This window comes from Glandiceps talaboti, chromosome 5 (assembly GCF_964340395.1).
Source record: "Glandiceps talaboti chromosome 5, keGlaTala1.1, whole genome shotgun sequence".
In the NCBI taxonomy this organism is placed as follows: Eukaryota; Metazoa; Hemichordata; class Enteropneusta; family Spengelidae; genus Glandiceps; species Glandiceps talaboti.
Window position 1 is genome coordinate 13,267,501 of NC_135553.1, and position 27,500 is coordinate 13,295,000.

A 27,500-nucleotide genomic window follows, 5' to 3' on the forward strand; every position below is an offset into this window, starting at 1 on the left:
GAATACTCATGGAGGTACGGAAACAGTAACTAGTGCGTGGCAAGCTCGAGCGAGCTCTACAACATCCATAACGCATAAGCAATCAGACCGTTCCACGATGAGCACCGTAACTGTTGAAGCAGTGACAAAATGGGTCAGGAATTGCAGACAGCTGTTGTTGTTTGTTTTAATTGTGAATGTTATAGCAGTACTTTTCATATATCACCGACTGGTTCCTCGTACCATGGATGTATTAGTGAGAAATGGTCCTCAACAGGTAAATAAGGAATGCTACACTCATGCAGGTTCAGTCAATGGCAATGATCAACAAATCGAATCCGCCATATTGAATGTCAAGGAACGAATACAGGAGGCATGGCGAACCAATACCACGCAGGTGAAACAACTGAACGACTCAATTTCTCTTTTGGAACAGAAAATAACACAGAGCAAGTGTGATTATCAACACCTCACCGGACCAAGTTCAGGTTCACGTAAAGAAACGACGTCCAGGACCAACATATTGATACTAGCAAGCATGAGGACGGGGTCGAGTTTCGCAGGTGAAATGTTCAATCAGAATACTGACACGTTGTACGTTTTTGAACCACTCCAAGACCTTGGCTTGCATGACAGTGACCCGTTTCTTCCTACACAGGCAGCCCAACAGTTGGGCGATTTTTACAGATGCAATTTCACCTCTCCCTTTCTACGAGCGGTTATAAATGACTTCAACGAGCGTGAGCCTGTACGCAAAATAGATCTCGTCAAGTCATGGGTAAACGATCAACTCTGCACAAATTGGAATAGTAAACAAGGTACTTTCGAAACCTGTAGGAAGGTTACGCCTGAAATGGCAACGGAGTCGTGCAACAAGATTAAAATCAGGGCTGCTAAAACAGTCAGATTACCTCACCTAAACATTGTTCTTCACTTGATGGAGGATAAAGGTATAAATCTTAAAGTTATAAATATCCTCAGGGATCCACGCGGAATGATGTCTTCCGTTATTCCAATTCACAACAATGATTATCTAGTGATCAGCAAAAGCAGAGCGAATAAGGTATTGACCGCCGAACATTACGTGGACAAACCTCCCCTACGAAAAAGGTTGGAAACATACTGTACCTCGATGTTGCAAAATGTCTTACTTGGGAAACAACTGTCTTTGTGGATTGGGGGAGAAAACTATATGCCGGTGAGATACGAAGACTTAGCTAGGAACCCTCATGATGTTGCTTCGCAAATGTATAGATTTACTGGCTTGGGAGAATTACCTCAAAATATCGTAAAATGGCTAGACGACAATACGAAAGCTGATGACAGCCAAAATAATGAAAATTACGTATACAGCACTAAGAGAAATTCAAAATTGATCTCGGAGAATTGGCGAACAAAGATGACCCTGGGTCTTGTGAAAGCCATTCAAGAAACGGGTTCATGTACGAAATTCATGGAGATAATGAACTACAGGATAGTCGAGACAACTACACAGTTGTTGAATTTATCACAATCGTTGGTTTTGCCGTTAAACTAAACACAGGGCGGTTTATCGTCACATTTGTTTCCATGTAATGATCTATTCACCGAATTATTCTTGTTTTCTGCTTTGATCGTGCAATTGAATATATATATATATATATATATATATATATATATATATATATATATATATATATATATATATATATATATATATATATATAACACAAACATATCGTTTTACGGAATTTCACCTTTTTTTAAAAAAAGATACTGTTTTATTTTTTGAGATACTGTTTTATTTTTTGAGATTATTGTTGTTTCGGATTTTAACGGCCGGGGGATCTTTACCGCCTCTCATAAACGTACAGGTGTTTGCAAACTTGTCGTACAGAACATAAAACTGACTGCTGATGAAGGTCGGTCTTTTCGTAGGTGTGATGATCGTGTCTCTCCTGATACAAAAAAAAAGTAGTGTGGTTTTTAAAAAAAATAATTGCTGGGTACTGATGAATTTGCAGGGATGGCTCACTAGTTACGATGCAATCACAATTTCCCCTCTGGATAATTCTAACCTGGACGATAAATGTACAGGTCTCCAGATTACTACTAATACTAGTATATGTGTACTGAGAATTGCTTGTGTATCCACCAAAACTAATTAGGTCAAGGTAACAGTGAAATAACAGTGAAATAGCCTAACTGTAGACTTGAGAACGGCTAACGCACATACCCTATTCCTCCCGCTTATCAGCTCAAATTTGTATTAGTCTGCGGAATCATAAGCGGAGCAGTATAACGTCAAACTAACATTGATTTCAAGGGATTATATATAAATGTATAAATATATACATAGTCATATGAATGTAAGTGTCTCGCTGGGAGAGATCAGTAATATTAGTAGCAGATAATTATGTGTGTGTGTGTGTGTTTATGTTTGTGTTTGAGTGTGTGTGTGTGTGTGTGTTTGTGTGTGTGTGTGTGTGTGTGTGTGTGTGTGTGTGTGTGTGTGTGCGTGTGTTAGTATAGTCGTCTCTCAGGAAAGACCAGTTCTCAATGCAATAATAGTAGCAAAGCATAAGAGACTACAGAGTTCTACACTATAATTATAGTATAACTCATGAATTTCACACTTTAGTGTGATCGTCAGTTGGCTACAACACTAGCAGTTTTTCAATGTTTATTTATGATGCATGATATGTTGGCTAGCACATTGCGTAACAAGATGTCGGACTAATCTTCTGGTTGTTTTCAGTTTTATCAAATCAGTTTTGTTCAGTTTTATTGTGCAACAGCCGTGTTGATTACATGTATGTTAATGTATCTTGTATGATTTGACGTGTTACTCATGTAAATTGAAGACACTTTAAATTTAAACAAATATTCTGTCGGTTAATTAGTTTATCAATTCGTTCTAGTTTTACATTTTATGACATCATTATTAGTTTTTAGTATTACTATAATCACGGAAGTCTGGGTAAAATATTACCAAACCGTTACCTAGGCAACACCATCAATTCCGTTTATAAAAATCCGTACAATTCGAATGATTGGTTCACTATACTGAGTGGCTAAACGGGATATCTCCTCTTATTTCAATCTGTTTATATCTGTTCTTGGCGTTAACGTAATAACGCGACCAGTGTTTCGATCAGTAAAAAATCATTATGTATAATTTGAAATCACCACAAAATTTAAGCCCGCATATCAGTACTAAAATGTGTTCCGTCGTACCTCGGTTACCACAATATGCCTGTTTTACGTATAACAGTAATTACTATGTATTCAGTTTGTATCTTCTTTTACAATGTATTTATCAATGTGCGCGGACATACTAAAAAATACATTACATACGTTTATTGTCTATGACAATATGCATCCCTTACCCAGCTCTTTTGATAAGCCCCCATTCTGGACGCCGTTACAGAATGCCTGGCCTCTCACTGAGTTGCAAGGAAAAACCACTTCAAAAAAAAATCGTTTGTTCCAAGACCATTTTAAACTTACAGAATGTATATTGTACTTGTGTAAATTGTTTTGTAAATTGTATTTTGAGCCTAAAGACAAATTTCCGCATTCATATATGGATAATAAAGATATTGCATTGGATTGAATTGAATTGAATTGTGTGCTTGTATCAGATAGAAATGCGGACTTTGTATTTTATAAGTAAAATATCGGTGTTGTTGTCTAATAAGGTATATGGTATTTACATTTATATTTCAGGAAGTTCATGTCGTATGAACAATGTAAAATTAGATCAGATTCAAATGACGCCACCACTAAGGTAATTATCACATTTAGACTTCGAGAAACTAAACGAATTTGAGATCCATCTTCATCGTAACATGCCGTATGAAATTCTTGAACTGAGTGTTACACAAGGATGTCACCTATAAATTACAAACAGCGGGAAAACATTGAGAAGGTGATACCCCTGAAGGTCATCATCAAATGTATATACATGTATATACGTTCGTGTTTTGTATTTGTATTGTGTGGTTTGAATACTAAATGGCCGCCATTCAATGCATACTTGTTCAATTTCATTCTGTGTTCTCAGTACTCAAATATCTCCTCGAGCTGAGCACAGCACAAACATTGATATATTTGACTATAAAGTGTCAGTACACTCAATACACATTAAATCTACGTATACAGTCAGCCCATTTAAACGTCTTATTTGAACCGGCGATAACCCAAGTTATTCAGTGTACCTATGATGATCAATTCGCTCGCAGTCATCTAGATAAAGCGACACAGTGTGCATGTCTATTTGCATTTTAAAGAATTGCGTCATCAAAGGTCGTTACCATGGTAGCATTGGTTGCACCTGACCGTAATGGTTTATGCTTGAAAAAAAACCTACATGTTCATCAGTGTTTCCCATGCCATTTCGAGCACGCCATACCTGCCCTTTGTGTCCATAGCAACGCCGTTTCCTGCTACTTCAGAAGAAAACATGAATGCATTAATGTTCATATTAAAGACCAGATTGGCATTTAATACCTGTAATATTTGAGGGTTTGATAAACTATGCCAATCACTCCCAGCAGTGTATATTTACATTTCCTATTAATTGTGCGTCTGGCGTGTTGAATACTACAGAGACATATATAGATGTTTTTTTAGGAAATCTAACGGGTGGGGTATGTAAATACAGTTCTGGGAAGATGTGACAGTATGGGTTTAGTGTGATACTAATTCTTCTGATCATTTCTCGTGATGTGAAATACGATCTGAACCGTTCAGATTTCGCCCTTTTTGTGGAAACATACGGTTACTGTATGAGTATTGCGTAGATAACAGTATTCGTTGGGTTGTACCTATTGCATGCACAGCGTTGACTGACTGATAAGTGTGATCCTATTTTTTCCTATTTCTCGTTACCCGATCGACCCAAATTTTCAGCTCCGACATCAAAATTAAAAAAACATCATTTTCACCCCCCCCCCCCTCCCTTAATATTTTGCAAAACAGCGCCATCTCTAGCGAAAATAAGAAACTGTCCGACGTGGACTGTCGACGTCATCTACATTCGTGGCGGCAACAACGATACTTGTTCACGAACAGAGTATTTCTTTCATGACGGAGGGGTGGGGGCTTAGAACATGTCAATTGTGTAGAGACACGGCTTGTAAAAAGAGCTTGTTACCGCGACGAATCCAGTGAAAAGAAGATTGAGAGGAGAAAAATGAGAGGCAGAGAAACATGTAGTCTAGTTCCTGTACGGTAATAGAAAAATAAACACGTTGGCATCCAGACTAAGAAAGATGAAGAAGGTGATTTTATTTATTGAAACACTTTTACTTTGTTTTGTAAAATCGACCAACCGACCCTTAAAAAAGTAATGAGAAACATTTTTTAAAAATAGGGCCACCCTTATCTCAAGTTCTATATGTTGGAAGGCTTGCCCATCCTCAAGCAATCTTGAATTTAATACAAGTTCCAATGAATCATCAGCTGATCACTGACAAAGCATTCTCAACTCTGAACTTATATGATGTAGAGTCACACTGCAGTTCTTTGCTGTTATTCATGAGGGTTTATGACTGAACACCTTTAAGTCGGAATTCTCAGTGCATGGTGCGCAACGACTCGAGGGCGCCGCTCTCGAGGGATCGAGGCCGAGGATGGTGAAATTTTTCCCTGCTCGCGCCGCCCTGATTGACTCCGGGGCCAGTAATTTCTGTACGCATACGTGTAAAAAATAAATGGCAATCATTCCTTTCTGGAATTTATAGGCGGAGTAACTGTCAAAAAAAAGGTAGTTGAAGTGCTGGATCCGTCAACAACATATTTCAGTCCAAATATGCGATTCAAGTATACTATTGAATCAAAGTTTGACGTTTTACGTTGGTGGACTTCGATTTTACGACCACTCCACGGGTCACACTACGAGCGGACGTTGTCGAATCCACCAGCGCGAAGGATCTAAACTGCAAATTGGTGCACCACGAATACGGTTGAACTTTGAACCTTAACTTTGACCTTTATACATTTTGCGTTTTTCAGTGAACTGAATTATTTGAATTTTCCAGATATTTATTTTTTATGCTATTTCCACGTTTATTTATATTTGTTGCTGCTTTTACGATATCTTCTTAAAACTTTACATATTTTGCGTTTTATATTAAGTTCAATTTTATTGAGAAGTCTATAAACATTAATAACAAACACGGTTTTTATATGCATATATGGGTGTGCAGTTTTTATCAGGCGCTATAAACATGTTACCGCCTGGTAGATTAAATGGGTTCACATTCATTCATTCATTCATTCATTCATTCAAAAAATGCTATTTTTTTAAAGAATAATGTACTAAAAGACGTTATTGTTATCAGGAGGTTATATTTTCTTCTGCAAGAACACTTTTTATATTGATATCAAACATATTCAGTTAAAAATGAAAATAATATTCATTTAATCCCTAAATTAGTTTTTTGTTATGTTGAAAAACCCACGCTGCATGCACATGATTCCCGTAATCCTACAGTAGTATCAGCTCACATACTCTACATGTTGTTGAACATTTAGATCCAAGTATGGTGTACCAAGTACAGGTGTAGTATTAATTGACGAAAAAAGAATGTATATTCTATCTGGCACACCCAGTTCGTTGTGTCAGGGAAATCGACTGTTAGAGTAAATTGCCATAATCATGTTATCTTTTAGCTATCCCACGCGTAAAAAAAAAGCTTAGGCCAGGGTCGGCGGCTTCATCTAGGGTCGGTCGGGTTATTTGAAACAAACTATAATATATAGTTCAGTTGAAACAAGGGGTCAATCATCGAGCGAAGGTATTGTCGCAAATTTTAGATCCGCCACACAATACAGAATTCTCTAAACGTATGACCTTTCAATTATAAATCATCATATTGATCATTTACATCTTATTTTCGTCGCGTCCACCATAAATTCTGCTTAGGCCCAATATACATTACTTTTATGAAATTCGAATTCTAACATCCAATTAGATTTAATCATACTTACTACTGGCATTCAGCCTGTATGTTGTCTCTTGTACATAGATAATTTACTGATCAGAACCTGTCATTCTTATCGGTACGTCATGATGCCAGTAAAATAAAATAAACAAAAAACGATATTGAATATTTAATCAAATAAATGAAAATAGATAACAAAAATAACAGCTCTCAACACTACTGTGTATTGGTAGACCTATTGAAACGCCAACTGACGGTATGAAAGCCATTTGAATAATTAACTCATTAATGAAGTAAATTTAGAATGTCTGGTCGACTATAGAAACCAATGAAACCAAGGGGATTGAAATAGATGATTCACCTGTAGTGAAGATAAAGTCAGAAGACGACATTCAACGTATAAAGTAACTCTTACCGTTTAATATTTCCAATAGTACTTAATCATTTCACATGAATGACTGAAGAAGCCATAATCAAATACAATTGTAAGTCATATAGTGTTGATCAGTTCAATGAAAACAGAGAGATATCATGTAATGCTTGTTCTTTCCTGCATCTAAACATAAGATCATTGTCAAAACATTACGATGATTTTGTGTCCTTGCTTAGCATCTTACAGCAGAATTTTCACTTTATTGCTCTGTCAGAAACATGGTTGAAACCAGATTCAAACTGTTGCCTTTACAATTTACCTTCGTTTAATCTTATCACATGTAATCGTAAGGGTTCTCAGGGTGGCGGCGTTGCATTGTACACTCACAACTCCTTGCAAACCACCCGCATAAATTCAAAAAGTATTGCACATTGTGAGTCTATTTTTGTTGAATGTGTCATTGAAAACAAAAGAGTTGTGGTAGGTGTTATTTACCGTAGACCCAATACGCCATATGACGAATTCTTTGATAGTTTTGAAGCATGCATCGACCAGATGTCAATCAAGGGAAGGGAATTTGTAATCCTTGGTGATGTAAACATCGATACTTCCTTTGACAATACACCTGCTATTCATTACAACTCTCTTTTAAACACATACAATTTCTCACAGTTAATTAACACCCCTACCCGAGTAACTTCCTCTTCAAGTTCAACCATTGATCACTTTCTTTCTACCATCACTGACTACTTCATTGAAAGCGGAGTTATTCTGTCAGACATTACCGACCACTATCCCATATTCGGTATCATCAAACAGTTTAACCACGTTTTCAAACCTAACACTACCTTTCAACGTTATGACTTTAAGAGCTACAACAAAGACGCTTTCCTTGCTGATTTGGATGATATACCATGGCAAACAGTTTATGACTGCCGTGACCCGACTGATGCCTATGCAAATTTCTATAACTTATTCTATAGTGTACTGAGAAAACATCTCCGCCTGAAATCGTCTCATCACAAGCCAAAACCAATCCAGAAACCTTGGCTTTCCAAGGGTTTGCTCAAATCTATTTCTACAAAGCATAGATTATTCAAGAAAATGAAAAGTAACCCCCATCATCATCATATCAAAATTAAGTACACAGCGTACAGGAATATCTTGTCGAAGCTCCTCAAGTCAGCAAAGAAAAGTCATTATGCTAATCTATTCACTTCATCTCATGGAAACACTAACAAGACATGGCGAGTGATAAAGGAAATTTTAAACAAAAGTAAGTCAAACCTTATCCCAGACAGTATCAAAGGAAGAGACCCTCAAAAAACTCTCCTTTCAGAAAACAAAGATATAGCTGAAGAATTTAATTACTACTTTACGAATGTTGGTCCTAAACTTGCAGCGAGGATAACAACTGTTTCTGATTTTAATCAATACCTTAGAGGTAACTACGTCAACTCTTTTTACTTTCGACCTGTGTGTGAGAACGAAGTTCTTAGTGAAATTCAAAAACTGGACCCTGAAAAAGCCACCGGGCAAGACATGGTTCATCCAAAATTGGTGAAACATGCCGCAAATATAATTTCCGCTCCACTCACCCATGTGATTAACTGTTCACTGATCCAAGGTACCTTCCCAGATGATTTAAAAGTTGCAAAAGTGATCCCAGTCTATAAGAAGGGCTCTGCCCAAGATGTTGGAAATTATCGACCGATCTCGATCTTGCCAATTATCAGCAAAATAATTGAATCCGTTATAAATAAGCAATTACTTAACTACCTCGAAAAATATAATATTTTAATAGAAACACAGTTCGGCTTTCGCAAGAAGCACAGTACAAAACTGGCTCTTGCTGATCTGGTCGCTAACATTGCTGAAAAAATGGACAAGGGATTTTTGACATTTGGAATTTTTATAGACCTTAGAAAAGCATTTGATACAATCAATCATGACATTTTGTTATGTAAATTAGAACATTATGGCATAAGGGGTTTACCACTACTCTGGTTCAAAAGCTATCTGACCAATCGTAAGCAAACTGTAAATGTCAGTGATAGTTCTTCATCATGCATGTCAATAAGTTGTGGTGTTCCGCAAGGATCAATACTAGGTCCTATCTTGTTTCTAATCTATATCAATGACATTGTTAACTCCACTGGATCATTTGACTTCAGACTCTTTGCAGATGATACGAATTTATTCCAATTTATCAAGAACCAGACTAATACTGTCAATCTAAATCAGATCGATATTGATTTCAGGAAAGTCTGCGATTGGTGTAATGCGAACAAACTGACTATAAATTCCGAAAAAACGAACTACATGATAATAAAAACACCCCAGAGATCCGTCAATGTATCTGGTAGTCTGAACATTGGTAATTCTCCCATACTTGGTGTCTCTTCAACCAACTATCTGGGAGTATTCCTAGATGAACATATGACTTGGAAACCTCACATTGACAAGGTTAGAAATTCAATTGCACCAATTGTAGGGATTATTTCAAAACTCCGTCATATCGTTCCCCAATCAACACTTATCCTACTGTACAACTCCATGATCTTACCACACATATCGTATTGTATTGAAATTTGGGGCAATACCTATATGAGCTTGTTAAATCCTATCTTGAAGTTACAGAAGCAAATAGTTCGCCTTATTACTTTCGCAGACTTTCGTGCTCACACTGCTCCTATTTTTCGTAAACTTAATATTTTAGATATTCATAAACAGAGCAAATTTAGTACCTGTATGTTTATTTTTGATTTAAAGAGTAGTCGCTTTGCGCACAGCGTTGATAATTACCTCGACATTTTACCTCATAGTTACTCAACACGACAGGCAACAAGTGACAATTTTTATACTCCAAAATTTAATCTTTCTTTGAACCATCATAGCTTCAAGTACGCTGCAACCAAACACTGGAACTCAATACCAGACTTTATCAAGAATCTCAATAAACGCCATGAATTTAAGTATCACTTGAAGAACTGGCTACTTACCAGCTAAACTTCTCTTTTCAGTGCTATTCCACTGTTATGTTATGTAGATATCATTTACTGTTAATTAATCTACCCATCGGCATATACAGCTGTTATACTTCTTATACCGTTCGACCATCTTTCACAGACGTTCACCTTTAAAAGTATTTTTCGCATTGTGTCTGAGGGTCACATTCAGACTAGTTCGAATGAACTATTTGTGATCCCCGCCAGAAATGTTCACCTTACATGTGTGTGTGTGTGTGTGTGTGTGTGTGTGTGTGTGTGTGTGTGTGTGTGTGTGTGTGTGTGTGTGTGTGTTTTCTAATCTGAATAATTTATAACATTAAGCTCTGTAAATTTATTTGTAATGTCGAGCTCTTTGTACGAGATATTGTGTCTTTTTTTTTTTTTTTCTGGCGAAAATAAACATTATTATTTATTATTTATACTACATTGTATTGTGATGCACAGCTGCATAATTAAATTATATGCGGGCATAGCTGTTCCAACATATTGTAGACTGTTCTAATATCACACGAAGGTCAGCTGAGGACTGGTAAACTGGAATGAAATTCTCTATGATTGTGTGTTTCTTGTCGTTTTGTTTGTAGCGTCAAGATGAAGCCATTTTTTAGCAATTTATCATGAGCCATAAACTCTAGAAGGTCCTTCACCGCAACAAAGTCCTGATATTTTTCATCGCATAATAAACATATATTCTCGAAACGTGTGACTACATTAGCAAGATATACTCCCATGCATATAGTTAAGTATTACTATTCGTTCGATTTTGTGTAAAGGTGGTCCTTTTTATCGTTATCTCTTTTTTTTCATTTGCCGATCAACCATTATACTTAATCACGCCGATACTACTACAAATATAATAAAACACACGCCCTCTACGGCATGATTAGAAAACCATGAGAACGTCACTGTCGGCAACTTGAAATGGCAACGTCACAGGTGCTCAGGGTTGCATGGGAACTAGAGAATACGTCACATTTCGGGATGTCACCGTACTGTATATGAAACATCATTGATCATCCTAAAAAGGAAAAATGAAGAGTTGACCTTAAATCTGCTTTAACTGTAACTGAGGTATTATTTTTTTCGATCGGACAACAATATATTCACTTATAATTGTTAAAATTCCAATAACTAGACATTATAGATGTCACACTATAAATGATAAATCATGACTCATTGGGGAGGGGGGGCCACTGGTTTTTAGGAGCGGACCCAGAAAATCAATTACATCGGATATACATTACACCATCATACTAAGGGTACTGCTCCGATCCACTGATACGTTTACCCCACAGGTGATTCGTGAATACAGTGCAGGGTGTATGATATTGTGACTCGGGCATTATCAAACCAGTTTCACGTACACGTGTCATGATCAGTTTACAGTTACAGCTCAGAGTGTAGCTTTAAAATGAAAACGTGTTATCGTCTTATTTTGTTACGACATGCTAAAACATACACTAAAATTATGTACTATAAAGTTGTAGTGCAACCTTTATGAATTTTATTTGTATATTAAGCAATCATTTTAGTACAGCGAAATAGTAATTTTTCTCAGAACTTACTTAATATCAAATGTCCTTGTAACTTATTCATTAAGGTTTCTTCATTGCTAGGATCTCAGTGGTTGGATAATCTAACAGATCGGTGTGCATTATAATAAATATTGTTCTTCTTGAGAGCACCTACAATGTAAAAGTACCCCGGGCTGAACTATTGTTGATACGAACTGGTATAAAGATCAACAAAATTCCTGCTGTAATGTTTACAAAGCTCTTCTGTAAATCTAAACCATAACCCCCCCCCCTCCCCTTAACAATTAACCCTCTCCCACCCTTAAGAACGAAACACTCGTCTTATACAGTTGTTTCTAGACTCGCATCGTCAATCTCATCAATTGTTGCGTTCGGAGGAATTAATTCTCTTTGTTCAAAAACGTCACCGTTGTCCACCCTCCTCGGTCTTGAATTTCTCCAGTTTTGTTTTTTCTTTACATCGATGTGATTCGATGGGCCAAAAGACCTTTGTTTTAATTTGTTATCAGTGTTGTTAATATTTTCTGTCCAGTTTGTTGGAAGACAGGCAACATTGTTTTGTAGTGGTGAAAGCATAGGAAAATTCAAAGGAATTAATTCTTCTTCATCAATGGCTTCTGCATAGGTGTTTTTCCTTCCTCTGTTTTGTACGGGTGCATCGTCGAGGTCATCCGTTTCGTCAGCCTCAGTCCAAAATGGATCCCCGTCATCTAATGTTTTGTTCAATTTGGAAAGGGCACCTGGTGACCTGTTGGGAGGGGAGTGATGGATAAATACTTAGATCATTCTCGCAAACCAGAGTTATTTTTTCTACCACTATATATTTCCAGTGGGAGGCTCGTTAAGAACGTTGCCGTAAAACAGGTCGTGGTTTGCGACGATGACTTAGATCGACATCGAAGAATTAAGATGGTGCAATGATACACACAGGCAGGTAGGGGAGAGAGAGAGGGAGAAAGAGAGAGAGAGAGAGAGAGAGAGAGAGAGAGAGAGAGAGAGAGAGAGAGAGAGAGAGACAGACAGACACACACACAGACACACACACAGACATACATACAGACACACAGACAGACAGACAGACAGACAGACAGACAGACAGACAGACAGACAGACAGAGACAGAGAGAACATTTCCACGAATACAAGGTTTAACTTCTTGTTAGGAATGACATAAACATCCTTTACTGGTGCGCCCAAGCATATCAAATGATACATTTACATGTGTACACAAATCAACATCACTGTCTGATGAGACCATGGATCGGAAGATTCAAATACAGTGAGAAAAAAAATGTTACATTTTAAGTGCATGTGTGCTACCAGTGTCTGTACGTTTTGTGTGATTTGTGAAAAAAATGTTGTGTGAGACGTATTTAACGTATCGTGCCACCGAATTGAAACTCTATACTCTCTCTAGTTTTCTGGTATCCCTCAAATGGCTTGCATAAGCTTAAGAAACATCTTCCTTTCTCTTCGGTTAATTTGTGTGTAAATATATAACCGAAATATGTGGCTTGCACAGCTTTAGCATGACATCGCTATTACTGTTAGTATTAAAACGAAGATTTTCGTAAGGGGTGGAATTTTGAAAGACTACATCGGATGCACCAAATCCCTCGTGAATTGAAGCATGTTATGTTTAGCTGTAGATGTAAGACCGTAAATTTCTGTTAGACAACAACCACTTACCACTGTCCTAATAGTCGTTCAAGTTCTTTAATTTTGCGTTTGATTTTCCTTAATTCCGCCATTTGCTGTAAGCACGACAGGTTATGACATTCCGGCTCCAGCTGAGGTTTTGATCGTACCCTTGAAAGGTTTTGTGCCACGACCTCAGAAAGAAATCCAATAGAAATAGATTAGGTAAATAAAATATACTAAAATGTGTAAAGATGAAATGATGTATGACTTCACTGTGTTTCTAGGAAAGAGGAAAATTCGACACGAGGTCATTAGCGTATGTCTGTTGCCAACTGACGTAATTTTGTGTATCTGCGTGCGGATATGTTAATATACTGACCGTATGAGGGCGCCATAGCTCATATATTGGACCATATTCAGAACTCCTAATATCGACCAGAGACAAGTAAGTGTCTGTGTATCGACGCAGGATACATGTGTATAAATGACACACTGGGTGTCATCCCCCATTGGCCTACATATTTTGGGTTATGAATGTGCCACAATGTATTGTGCTTGTTTACTGTTTACACTTTCTGGTTTAGTTTTTGGAGCTAGGTTCCTTCGATTTTAAAAGACCTAATTACAGAGGATATCCCATACAATTTAACGTTTAAATAATCGGTATGTCACTATTTGCCTAGAAGGCAGTGTTTAAATTTTAGCCATATACTCACCTGTACGAGAACTGAAAAAGATTTTTTCTGTTTTTTTCCTTTGCAGCAATTACGAGTTTTATTACAGCATTTGCGACCGATATGTTCCCCAATAAATATTGCAAAGCTCACACAAATTCCAGCAGACAAAACGTAAAATACTCCAGCTAGATTCTCAATTCCTAATGTCTGTCTCGACGCTTTTTGTCCTCCTCCCTTCGTATCACACGCACTATCCATCCACGTATTGCTCAGTTTTTCCATAAAGCCTGTAAATAATACAACAACAGTACAAGAGTTACGATTGCTATATATAGGCCTAAACCCTAACAAGGGTCGGTTTCAGGGTATCTTTGGAAACCTTTGATGAGCTATCATAATTGGAACTACATCTTGAAAACTCCTCCGTTTAATTTCGGTTACTGCTAGCCACTGACGCCCTTGAAGACCCGCTATATCTCCCAATCACAATCATTAGTCTAATACCTGAAACAAAATGTCGTCTGGCTCAACAAAAATCATATAACCAAAAGTTGAGCACGATAATAAAATGTAGCAATATCAGTAAGGTTTTTGTTTAGCTAGACGATAAAATTAGCGATATTGGCAAAGTTTTGTTGAGCCAGAGGATAAAATGTAGCAAGAGCTTTTTGTAGTAACAGACGATAAAATGTAGCAATATTGGTAAGATTTTGTAGCGGCAGACGATAAAATGTAGCAATGTTGTGGACATTTTGTCCAGCCAGACGATAAATGTTCCAGAGAGTATGGTTTTGTTGAACCAGTCGACGTTTTTATTTCAGGTTTCGCGATTTTTACTTTCAACTTCTAATTCCCTGATTGTCGATTTCTTAGTTTTTGTGTAATTATACTTACCTTTGTTTTTTTCCCTTTTTTTTCGTGTTTTAATCGATATCCAACACTCATTCAACCACTTTGTATTTAACTTCGTCCCTTGCGAAGAATAATGTACCAAGTGCATTACAAATCTTGTTGAATTTAAAGGAGCCGTCGCGTTTGGAGCAATATTTGAGATTTCGGCTCACGAAGTTTATTATAGTGTATGGTAACTCCGTCAACTTGTCATGTACATTTTGTATGAATGCCACGAACTAACTACACGTGACACTTCAGTTGTGAAAATACCTCATTTAGCTTTTAAAATATTTGAAAGTCAACATGTGGAATATTCTTGGTAACAATTTTGTATCAACTTTCTCTATCAAGGCGTGAGAATTGGACATTGTATGCATAACATTGAATTTCGATGGTAGGAAAAGCTTTATGATGTACCTAATAAAATCTTATTTAAATATTTCGTAATTGGTTATATGTTTTACCTTTATCCGTTTTTACAATGTTATCCGAATTACCTTTGCATTTCACCTGTGGGACATGCCATTTCTTACACACAAATATATAACTTCAATTGCAAACAATTACAGAGGTGCTACTGAAGACGCGGATAAGTAATCATGTTCGTTATCAGTAAGAAAGTAAACAGCTGAAGCAAGACAATTCATCAAATTTATGTTTAATCATTACTGAAATAGCTGGTTTATACTGAGAAAAAGTATAGCAATTCTTTATCACTTTTCATTATCATTATACAAAGTCTGTCTGTCTGTCTGTCTGTCTGTCTGTCTGTCTTAAAAGTACAGCAATTTCTTTTTCACTTTCCATTATCATTATACAAAGTCTGTCTGTCTCTGTCTGCCTCTCCCTGTCTGTCTCTCTGTGTCTGTCTCTCTCTCTGTCTCTCTCTGTCCCTGTCTCTCTCTGTCTCTGTCTCTCGCTGTCACTGTCTCTGTCTGTCTGTCTGTCTGTCTGTCTGTCTGTCTGTCTGTCTCTATCTCTCTCTTTCTCTCTCTCTAGATCTCTCCCTCGCTCGCTCTATGCGAACAAAATGAGAGTTAAAAACACCAAGATACCCCAAAGTGCACTGTAATCTCATTCTTGAAAGGATGCATCTTAATTCTGCTTAAAGAAGATCGTGTTATTTTGCCAATTTCTAGTTGTCAACAATGTGTAGAAAGTATTGACAAACAGATTTAAACTGAATGCCTCCCGTAAGGGAATCACTAATTATGTAAATAACTCATTAAACTAAAAAACTATGGTAACAGGCTCTGTTTTTTGGACAAGCTTGCTTTCTTAGGTTAATGAATGTAAGAGTGTATGATACTGCTTAATTACTGAATATCATTCATTATTCAAAATACTTATTAAATGAAAAAGTTGTAGCAACAAACTTCATAGGACAGGTGCGCATTATTATAATGTACGTATCATATTATACGAAATTTGAAGCTTGCATTTTTAAGATACAACCTAGTTACCTAAAATCATTAATTGTGCAAATTTTTCATTAAAACTAAGCTATATAAAAGATTTTATAGGACATATCCGCTTTGTTATGGTTAACATATGTACTAAATTGTATTGAAATTGAAGTATGCAGTCTTAAGATAAAGCCTAATTACCTAAAATCATTAATTATGCAAATTATTCATTAACACTGTAAAGTACATCATTATTCAACTAACTTATAGGACATACACAATTTGTTATGGTTAATGTACTATAGTATGTACTGAATTGTATTGAAATTGACGTATGCAGTCGTAAGATATAGCCTAATTACCAAGAATCATTAATTATGCAAATTATTCATTAACACTGAAAGGTACACCAACAAGCTTTACAGGACATATGTGATTGTTATGGTTAACGTGTGTACTGAATTATATTGGAATTGAAGTATGCATTCTTAAGATATAGCCTAATTACCGAAAATCATTAATTATGCAAATTATTCATTAAAACTGTACGGTGCATCAACAAACTTGATAGGACATATATGTTCTCTTATGGTTAACGTATGTACTAAATTATGTTGAATTTGAAGTATGTATTCTTAAGATATAGCCTAATTACCAAAAATAATTAATTATGCAAATTATTCATTAACGCTGTTAGATACGTACATCAACGAATTTTATAGGACAAATGTGTGTTGTTATGTTGAACGAATACACTAAATTATATTTAAATTGAAGTATGCAGTCTTAAGATATTGCGTAATTAGTTGATTTCACTAATATGCAAATTTCTCTAATTAAACATTAACAGATCTGGCTCAAAACCTAATCAGGTCTAGCTATAACCCTAAAAATTATATATCCCAAATCTCATTACAATTGAGCCAGCCGATTTTTAGAAAATGATGACACAGACAGACAGACAGACAGACAGACAGACAGACAGACAGACAGACAGACAGACGGACAGACAGACACACAGACACACCTTCCCCTTTTAATACCTCCCGTACCCTTACGGGATGTAAAAATGGCGAGTAAATAGACTTTCATTGGTACAATATTAAAACATGATAATATTAATTATGGCTTTTAAAAAGCGATAGCAATTCTTGGCCTCTGGCTACCCAATTCTTTTAGTTATGTATTCTCAAGGTGAGACGATTAATTTGGAAATGCATGCGATAATTTGTCAATTGAAGGTGACCCTCCATGTAATAATGCTATCACCGGTCGTTGACACAGCCATATACATTGGAGAGAACGTATATGATATAACACACAATGTACATGATTGTAATACCGGTCTAGTTTATATTCACAACAGGTTTATATAACGGCTTCTAGAATTATTTCTTTTAGGAACATTATCTCACCAAACGGGGTTTTCCATGTAATTTTCTGACCTAGTGTGTGGCAAGACACTGCTATTTTCGTCGTATTTTACCCGAGGTCATTTATTTTACTCATCAGTTGGTGGTCCAAGTTTTAGGCGAAACATGTCTTGGTCGAAACGGAAACGTGTACTTTGATGTTATCAATTCACATTAGGTATACAATGGGATCACAATTAACCTGAGTGTAATCAGTATCGATGTGAAAAGTATAAGAGTGCCCGGAGGTGGGTCGTCTGGTGGCAACAGAGATGTCTCCTTCCCAGAGAGACTAAATGTATTTTCTTGTTATCTCTTTGAAATTGAGACGGACATATTACCCTCTGGCTCTATCAGAGCAGCACATCTTATTAGTTAGCCAATTCAGGAAGGAATCAAAATAGCTTGAGATTCCAATATTGTGTATCAAACTTACTGATGACATATTTACTAGAAAGTACATGCTGCATATACATGAACCTGAAATTTCTTTAAGTAGTACGAACGAATCTCGGCTAAGTCACAGTACAAATTATTCAAAATAAATGTACAGCTCATTGCAGGTTAGCGTTTGCTGGCTCTAATTGATCGATACAACCAGGCAGAAACTAATACGAATCTGCGCATTCTACATTTTCAAGATAGCAAGTCTTTGGATCGAATTTCTTGCTACATTTTATCTTACTAGATGCAGATACGTTGGCGTCGATGTTTTCCTGTCAGCATTTAACTTCTGCATATAGTGGCACATTAGGTCATTTCATTTTAGACAAAATGTTGTAGGAAAATGTATTCATTCAGTCTTAAAGTGTAGCATGTGTATTTTCGAATTGATGTCTGCGAGGCTGCATCAAACAGAGCCAGTGAACGCTAACCAGCAATGGACTATAGTTGCATGCATCTGATTCATGATGCATTCTTATTGATGAGCATCCTTCCCGCAATTAAAGGGTCTACATTCATGTTATATCAATTTCAATAAAAAAATATGTAAATTCTATGACTTAATTTTCTTTAATAAAGCATAGGTACAGATTCTTTCTTAATTATTCTGTACCCATTTTTTTCGGGTGGTAAGTCTATTTTTCGTGACCTTTGTTTAAAATGTTACTTTTGATACCACTGTCAGGTCGGCAAGCAGAATTTCTCAATTGTTTGCCCATGAGGTGATTTACATTGAGAAATTTGACTGAACTGCAGAACACTAAATCATACGCTGTCTATATGTCTTCAAATAACCACGTCATGATGATGCTTGAGAGAAATTTGTACAAAGTGTATATTTATAAGACATCCCACTCCCCTCCATGCATGATATAACATGTATTCGTTCTTACCATCGCTCTTGTATTGAAGCAGTTGCCCATCAAATCTGTGTATCCAATGAGACTCCTTGGTAAATGCTACAGCATACCCCGTACTTGCATATACATCGCCCACCGTTATTAGGTCGCAGTGGTCATCTTTCTTCGCCAGCGCGATCAATACTTCAGAATCATATATGAATGCGTCAAGTTCCCTAATACAAAGTGAAAATTAAAATGAAGATGTAAATGGTTATTCACTTCCTGTAGAACGGCGACTATACACTGGGAAAGATTGTTATATGAAACGGAACAGTTGGCAGAACAGTCACATTCACATGCCCTTGTTTCTACATGCCACTCTGGAGTGCAATCACGAAGGTATGAATTCGACACCCACTACTTTCTTTCTTTTCGCATTTCGTTATGTATGCTAAGACAAGTTCAATCTTATAGTGTCCGATAGACATATCTACAATTCATTCATTCATTCATTCATTCATTCATTCGTTCACTCATTCACATGATTCGTTCATTCATTCATTCATTCATTCATTCATTCATTCATTCATTCATTCATTCATTCATTCACTCACTCACTCACTCATTCATTAATTCACTCACTCACTCACTCATTTGTATGCAGGTTCAACCATGGACCCTCCACCTAGTTGGTGGAGAGTCTATGGTTTAACTGACGCCTTCATCCTAAGCTTCCACCCTGCAGCGCATGCATGCTTATATATATACACATGCATACATACATACATACATACATACATACATACATACATACATGTGTACATACATGCATGCATATTACGTACGTACATACGTATACACACACTCGCTCACTCACTCACCCACTCACTCACTCACTCACTCACACATATTATATATATATATATATATATATATATATATATATATATATATATATATATATATATATATATATATATATATATATATATGTTGAGGGTAGAAGAAAATCAAGTCGGGTTTTTCGTCTCTACAAGCCTGTTTCGTGAGTAAATCACTCGTCAGGAGATGTTGATGTACATCAACATCTCCTGACGAGTGATTTACTCACGAAACAGGCTTGTAGAGACGAAAAACCCGACTTGATTTTCTTCTACCCTCAACATATACTCCGCTCTGCGTGCAGACGTATCGAGCACTGTACTACGGACAAATCTTACCACTGACTTCCTATATATATATATATATATATATATATATATATATATATATATATATATATATATATATATATATATATATATATATATATATATATATATATATATATATATATATATATATATATATATATACCTTGTCTGCAATAATCCCTATGACCAAGCGCCATGTCATATTCTTTCTATCACTTTTTACTGTTACATACTCAAAAAAGCAAGCAAGCAAGCAAGCAAGCTAAATAACGAACAAGCCAACAACAATAGACTACAATATCTCACCCTGCCTTTAGGGCCTTTACTGCCTGAGCTGCTGTCTTAGCACCAAAGTTTTTCATATACTCATGCATTCCAGGATTACTCTTCATAATCAACGTTTCAACGCTGCTGGCCGTCACTGTAGCAAACTTCAGCGGCGGTTTATAGTTTAGGGGATTTTGTAACTGTGGAAAACAATAGTGTCAAAGACAAGGCAACCAATTAATTTATAGTCTGAGCGTTAGTCACGCTTGACTGGGATCTTTAATTAATCTAAGGCGATGAATCTCCATTCAGGGCAACATGATATACGACTGTAGGATTTATTGCTTGCTCGTTAGGAACGCTTGCCTGCGTAGGACTGTAATTTCTAATCATGGATGATTTAAACAATTAGGTCAACGAACTTTCAGGAGGAATCGTCGAATGATTTTAATTAAGTATTTCATAAATAATGCAATTGATATAAATAGTTAATCTTGCTGCTACATCTCTGGAAAATGAAAAACACAGGTAAATTTTATTTATTTATTTATTTATGGCATCTCTCTATCTGACATTATATTAATTAGCTTGCGATATGAAAGTTGTTATTGCCATTTGAGTAATTTATGTATTATAATATATATATATATATATATATATATATATATATATATATATATATATATATATGCCCACACTGCACTATATTGGACATTTTCTTAATTGTGTACGTACCTTTGGATCTCCATAACCGGAAACTGGCAAATGGCTATCTTCCTGTATCATGTGAGTGACCAAGTCCGCTGTATACATGGCTACAAACACTAAGGAAAAACATGCCCACATATTGGTCATGAACTTGGCTGTGTAACTTCGAGGGACATTTAGTTGCACTGTACTGTTGAATAGTATACCATAAGTCAACCAGATTGAACTACCAATTGTGAACTTGGAAACTGAAAAAAAAAATGAAAACGTGATCCTGAAAATATGAACATCTATAAAGTATGTACATTGAGAAAGGTATTATGAAACATCTGCGAAAGAGGCAACACTACAAAAAGCAAAATAAAAAACTTTGAGAATCAAGCGAAGAATTATGGGGTGATCTTTCGTGATATCAAATTATTTAGTACCCGGCGACTCATTATCGTATCACACAGCATTTGTATATTTGAATTGATGAATGTATCATTACTTATTTCGATTTGAAAGTCTGATAAACTCAACTGTTCTAAAACATACATATATGCTAATAGCGGTGGACTATTCCAAGATAGTTAACATGATATATTTAAAAACATATACCAAAATATAGTTACATACCCCGTCCTTTGTCAAAATCCCTATCATATCCGCCAGGGCTGAACCATTCGAAAAGGAATACCACAAAGGCCGTAACATGGACGGCAATAATTAAAAGAAACAACCATACAGTGAGATGGAAAGAACCTGAAAAATATAAATGATATGTTCGTTATACACAGAACAAAATAACTTGTTATTGTGATATAGACTATAAATAGAGAAAAGAAATGAAGATTGAATGAATGCAGTTTCTTACGTCTGAATAAAATGAACTACATTACCACCATACAGACATCAAATACGGTCATCAAAATACACGAAACTGTATTCATTTAATCTAGCTATATTGAAAGTGTAGCATGTGCATTTTCTTATCGGTTATTAGAGCCAGTGAACACTAACCTGCAACGAGCTGTGTTTTAAAAAAGTCACCAAACTGATCAGCAAAACTATCTCAGCTTTGATAACCCATATGACAACCTTTACAATATATTCGCTAGTACACGGTATTCAATTTTTAGTTTCAAATTTAGTTCACCTACTGTAGGACGTGTCAGGGCTATCCATTATTCAATGTTGTTGGTTTTCCTTTCAAAGCCATATATAGGTTAGAAAAAATTGATAGAAAAAATTGTAACACCACCCCGTATATTTTGCAGGCCACTCCGTACACTAGAAATACTACCCCGACATCAATCACCATAGGCTTCACTTGTTTATGACACGTACGAATCCCGATCATATTGTAGCCTACGTGCAATATTTTTTACATTCCCTACATAATTTACTAGCTCTTCAGATCATGTATACAAGAATACACGCTTTCACGGCCTGGTGTGCAGTTTGTTTAAGGGGTAAATATCACAAAATACGACTATACTTTCAAAAATGTGAATTAGAGACTAGAAAACTTAAATTCTTGGTTTATCTTATACTGCACCATCCACGACTCGTTGATGATATTCATTATAGTAATAATAGTGTATTGTTCATAAAATATTGTTGTCTTATATTTCAGAAATGAAACTGTTACCATAACGAAATTGTTAAAAGTGGTCATGTTAGTACTATCGGCTTGTTATTTACGTTCTCTATATGTGGACAATTTAAGTTAATTCCTTGTCGGCCGTCCACTAATTTCTCCAAATCTTACCCTCAAGTCAGCAGGCGGTTTACGAAGAAAGAAAAGTCATATACTTTTTTGTTTGAGTCTAGACAGCTACGAGAAGTACAGTTGGTCAAAAAATATCCTTTTCATGCTCACTAAGTTCCCAAAAAAACTATTTTGTGTTCTATATTCAACCCTCTTTTGTTTCAAGAGATTGGTAACTATATAATAAGGACGTTGACGGCATCTCACTGAGCGTTGCCTATTAAACTCGCTCTAATGATCTCGAACAAAATTTGAAGAAAATACGCTTGTGGTTTCTGAAATTCTCGTCTGTGCACTAGACCGATGCACAGAGACAGGCCTCTATCAGGCCTATAGCATCTAATATATTTCCATGCCATAGAGATGAATCACATATGCGTTGTGGGAACCATTTTGCTTACCTAAGAATGCAGTGCTCGGAATTTCGCCGTCTTCTTTTCGAATGAGCACACTTATACCAGTGGAAATGAAAGGAGTAGAAAAGTCAACAACCTCAGCACGCTCTTTGGTGATTCTTACGGCTCCGATCGCTCCATCTGCTTCATGTTTGACAATGTCTCCAATCATCCCGTTCCAATGTCCATCCACTGGGGCTCCGTAGTTGTTGTCATCGACCACGTGGAGATCAAACGTAAAACCGATGTCTTGGCTGAGTTGCTCAAGCAAGTCCATACAAAAGCCGAGACAGCACTGGTAATAATGTTCACTACAAATAGAAAAACCTTCGGTTAGAAACGTATTTTTTCTGCGACTGCTTTCCAATGATTTGAAATACATAAATAAACGACAGATTGCATTTAATATTAGTAGTTGGTTGCATACAAGCAAACTACTGAGAATAAGAAAACTGTGGATACAACATCTACCAACTCTGTTCGTTCTTTTTTATTGTTATAAAGGCAGTCATTCTCTCATGACCTACCTACCCTTCATTTTATTCAATCTTGCGAAATAAAAAATAGACGCCCCCAACGGCAGGATGACATCTAAATCACATCACACACGACGATCCCCAAAGTGCGTATTTGAACAAAAATTATTTATTGTTGAAATTAGAGACTTTTCATTGAAAAAAAATGGTTCTCATTTTCCTTCTGACTGTAATTGTCATTTCTAAGTCATTCAGACTGTTAAAGTGCTATTGTGAATTGAAAGCATAACCCTCAAGTAAAGATTATTTTAACAAAATAACCGACCGTCCGACCTTTATAAGGATGTCATGTTGAGAAACATACGGTTAACTAAAATAAGGCCGTCATACTATATAAAAGACGTTAGTTATCTTGTGAAAAAATCTCCGTAGAAGCCAAAGTGTACATATAACTCTACTTTAAACACAGAACAGGAAAAGTATTTTCCTCTCTAGTGTAATTATTAATAAGCAGACAAAGAACATGGGAATAAATAAATACACTGATTATCTTCCCTGCCTGACATATTGATGATCGATGATCTATGGAGACAATAAGTTTGAATATTTTATGTACGCATATATCAGTACCGACAAAACTGCCATCAAGCCATCAATTACTCTGTAGTTCTTGTGAAAAGCGATGTCACGCACACACTCGCATTTGAGTATGCAAAGTTAATTTCGGTATACATGATATAGTCGATACAAAGAATGCTGTGGAACGTTGCTATAATTTATATAGAAACGTTTACAAAATTTAAAAAAATAAAAATGTATTGGCTCAAATATAGCAATGTAATATGTTAAATATTACAACTTGAGTGTTTCAATTTTGGAATGAAAAATAGGCACAATGCTCAATAGATATATTCTAGTAAGTAGAATGCTTACTGCGGTATGCAAAATCAGTATGAACACCATACTTCTAACCGAAGGATGAACGATGGGGTACAGCAACACATTGAATCATTACTGAACTTGGCATGATGCATTGACATGGACTTTAGCTATAGTAGTCATTGTCTACACAGCCGTGCAGTTGAATGACAGTGTACTTTAAAAACGCTGCCAAACGGACCCACATATATCCATTGTTGCAAAATATACCCTGCCTATTGGATGACATTAAGGCTAGATGTATGGAGTGATCACAACAACCATTGGTAACCTCAAGAGACTCCAAATATGAAACTTGTTATAACTGAAGTTATCAGTAAAGACGGGTATAATTGTGGCACTTATTTGTTCTGAGTCTGCTATTTTTTTTTACACAGACACAAACCTATTTTAGTAATGCATCGATACGTTGTTAATGTCCATGGTTTATACTTCGATTGGCAGCACTATAATGATAATTTCGGTGTTACGTATAATACTTAACAGCTACCACTCGTCCTTGAAAAGTGCCTTTCAGATTTGTATTAATTCATTATAAAAAAAAAACAGTTGATATTGAAATGATATATAGTATATACATCATATTTGCTTTCAAAATACATTAACATCTTTTACTGAAAAGGATGATTGGAGAAATAGGCAAAACATGTGTGAAATATAGTATGACTGATGTACGCATTGCCATATTTGTCATCTGCGGATGAGCAAGCACGGACAATAGCAAGACAACGTTATGACGTGAATATCTGAACGCTATTAATATCCCAGAGAATGTTTGGGTGATTGTAGGTGGTTGATTATTGAAATGATAGAAAATGAAACATTTTCAATTCAATTAAATTATTATCTCGTCTTCTGAACGTTGTTCCGTTTTACGTTTTTTTTTAAAATTATGTAAATATGTGCATTTTATTCCTACGAGCTAATTAACTAATTTGTTTTACTTTTGCTATGACAGTCGTTGAATTTATGGGTAACATAAATACACACATATAAGCTGCACAGTGAGAAGTGATGGTTCAAGCTTGAACAGCGTTATCTGACAAATAACAAGTCTCTCTCTCTCTCTCTCTCTCTCTCTCTCTCTCTCTCTCTCTCTCTCTCTCTCTCTCTCTCTCTCTCTCTCTCTCTCTCTCTCTCTCAGGCTCTCTCTGTGCGCGCGTATAAATAACATGTGCTACATGAGTCAGAGTAGAAGATGATACAATGTGTGATGATTTTAATATTGCTAGTGAAAAAAAAGCACGGTACCTTAGTATTGCAAGCCCTAATTGCCTATATTTATATCTATGTTGAAATCCGTCGGACATTTTGTTTCACATACATGCTTCAATGGTCTAAAGAAACCGTTGTCTATCTCGAAGAGCGACATCTTTTTGTTGAGGGGTAAAAGAGATTTCTAAAATATTTTTTTTAAACATTATTTTTAGCCCCTACTTAAATGTGATGCTTGTTTATTGTGTGCGAATGTTACTGGTGAATATGTCCAACGAGCAAATATGGTGTGTACAATAGATTTGTAAACCACTTTGTATATGTTAATGCGATAGCTAGAATGTTGACTTTTGAAACCAGTGTTAGGGGGTTGCTTTGTGTACGAAAATAAGAATAACTATAAAACTAATTATAACATACCCACTTGTCTGGTTTACAGCGATACATTTGATGCCATATTTACATACTATTTCATGTTCTTCTAGCGGAATTGAAAACACAAACGGTTCTTCAACAATGGTTGTAAACATCATATGCCTGTGTGGTGATAAATTCTCCGGCGGATCGTGGTTACCTCCAAGCCAAACAACACCGTCTAGTGTTATGTTACCATTTTGCCAAAAACCAACCTGTATATATGTATGTAATATTACGTGGTTAATAGTGAAGCATGCTATAGGAGCCGGAAAGAAAAATTGCACTGACCTTTTTTTCCCAATACTAACAGCGTTTAAGACATAAATTCGAAGTGAAAGTATCATGATGTGTTCCTACGGACCTACATACACATAACTGGGTTTACTGTTACAGTATCACAAACCCTTTCTTATTGATCGACTTCAAGATGAAGGGGTTGTCACTAACCCTATACTTGAAAATTAATATTAACATATTATGTTTTCAAATAACTGTATTAACTTCGAAATGACATGGTATTGCATATAGGTGTCCATAAAAGGTTTGTATTAAAACTACTAACCTGTCTCCATTTTCTGTCTACTTCTAGGTTTAACAAAGTAATGCGAGGATTTTTGACAACACCATGCCTATCGAAATAGTAGTTCTTATATGTTACGCTATCGTTTGAGAGGTAGTCAAAAAATGTTCTAGAATTTTTGTTAAAACTGTGCCGTTCTGTAGCATGACAGCCTAGTGGATTTCCAAACTCAATGGAACGACCTTCCTTTAGAAACCACCCGAGTTTTTTACTATACATCTCAACGGCGTCTTCTAAAGCTGTTTCTATACTATATTGCAGATCGGAAAACTTGACAGCTATAAGTCCAATTGGAAATTCTTTCGGTACATTCATTACTGCTTCATGTCCGCCTACGGATAGCTCTAAAACAAGCCAAATAAATCCATGTTTTAGGAGGCCTAAATGTTCAGCAGTTCTAAAAATCGTCTTAGCA

At 36.1% G+C, this 27,500-nt stretch overlaps 2 protein-coding genes across 2 annotated transcripts in view; one reads left to right on the forward strand and one right to left on the reverse strand.

Moving 5' to 3' along the window:
• The first annotated feature begins 223 nt into the window (after positions 1-223).
• LOC144435374 (carbohydrate sulfotransferase 1-like) lies at positions 224-1,516 on the forward strand. Its single transcript, XM_078123969.1, has one exon. The coding sequence runs from the start codon at positions 224-226 to the stop codon at positions 1,514-1,516; it is 1,293 nt and encodes a 430-aa protein (XP_077980095.1).
• A 10,632-nt stretch (positions 1,517-12,148) lies between these two features.
• The window catches only part of LOC144435375 (glutamate receptor ionotropic, NMDA 2A-like), a 20,879-nt gene continuing 5,527 nt past the window's right edge, over positions 12,149-27,500 (reverse strand). The window contains exons 2-11 of the mRNA XM_078123970.1: positions 27,068-27,500; positions 26,505-26,717; positions 23,465-23,753; positions 21,929-22,054; positions 21,338-21,558; positions 20,642-20,802; positions 19,194-19,375; positions 14,184-14,431; positions 13,516-13,658; positions 12,149-12,575 (exon numbers count right to left, since the gene is read on the reverse strand). The exon at positions 27,068-27,500 is cut by the window's right edge and continues 308 nt beyond it. Coding sequence (XP_077980096.1) covers positions 12,149-12,575; positions 13,516-13,658; positions 14,184-14,431; positions 19,194-19,375; positions 20,642-20,802; positions 21,338-21,558; positions 21,929-22,054; positions 23,465-23,753; positions 26,505-26,717; positions 27,068-27,500 — 2,443 coding nt within the window. The remainder of the gene's footprint in view (positions 12,576-13,515; positions 13,659-14,183; positions 14,432-19,193; positions 19,376-20,641; positions 20,803-21,337; positions 21,559-21,928; positions 22,055-23,464; positions 23,754-26,504; positions 26,718-27,067) is intronic.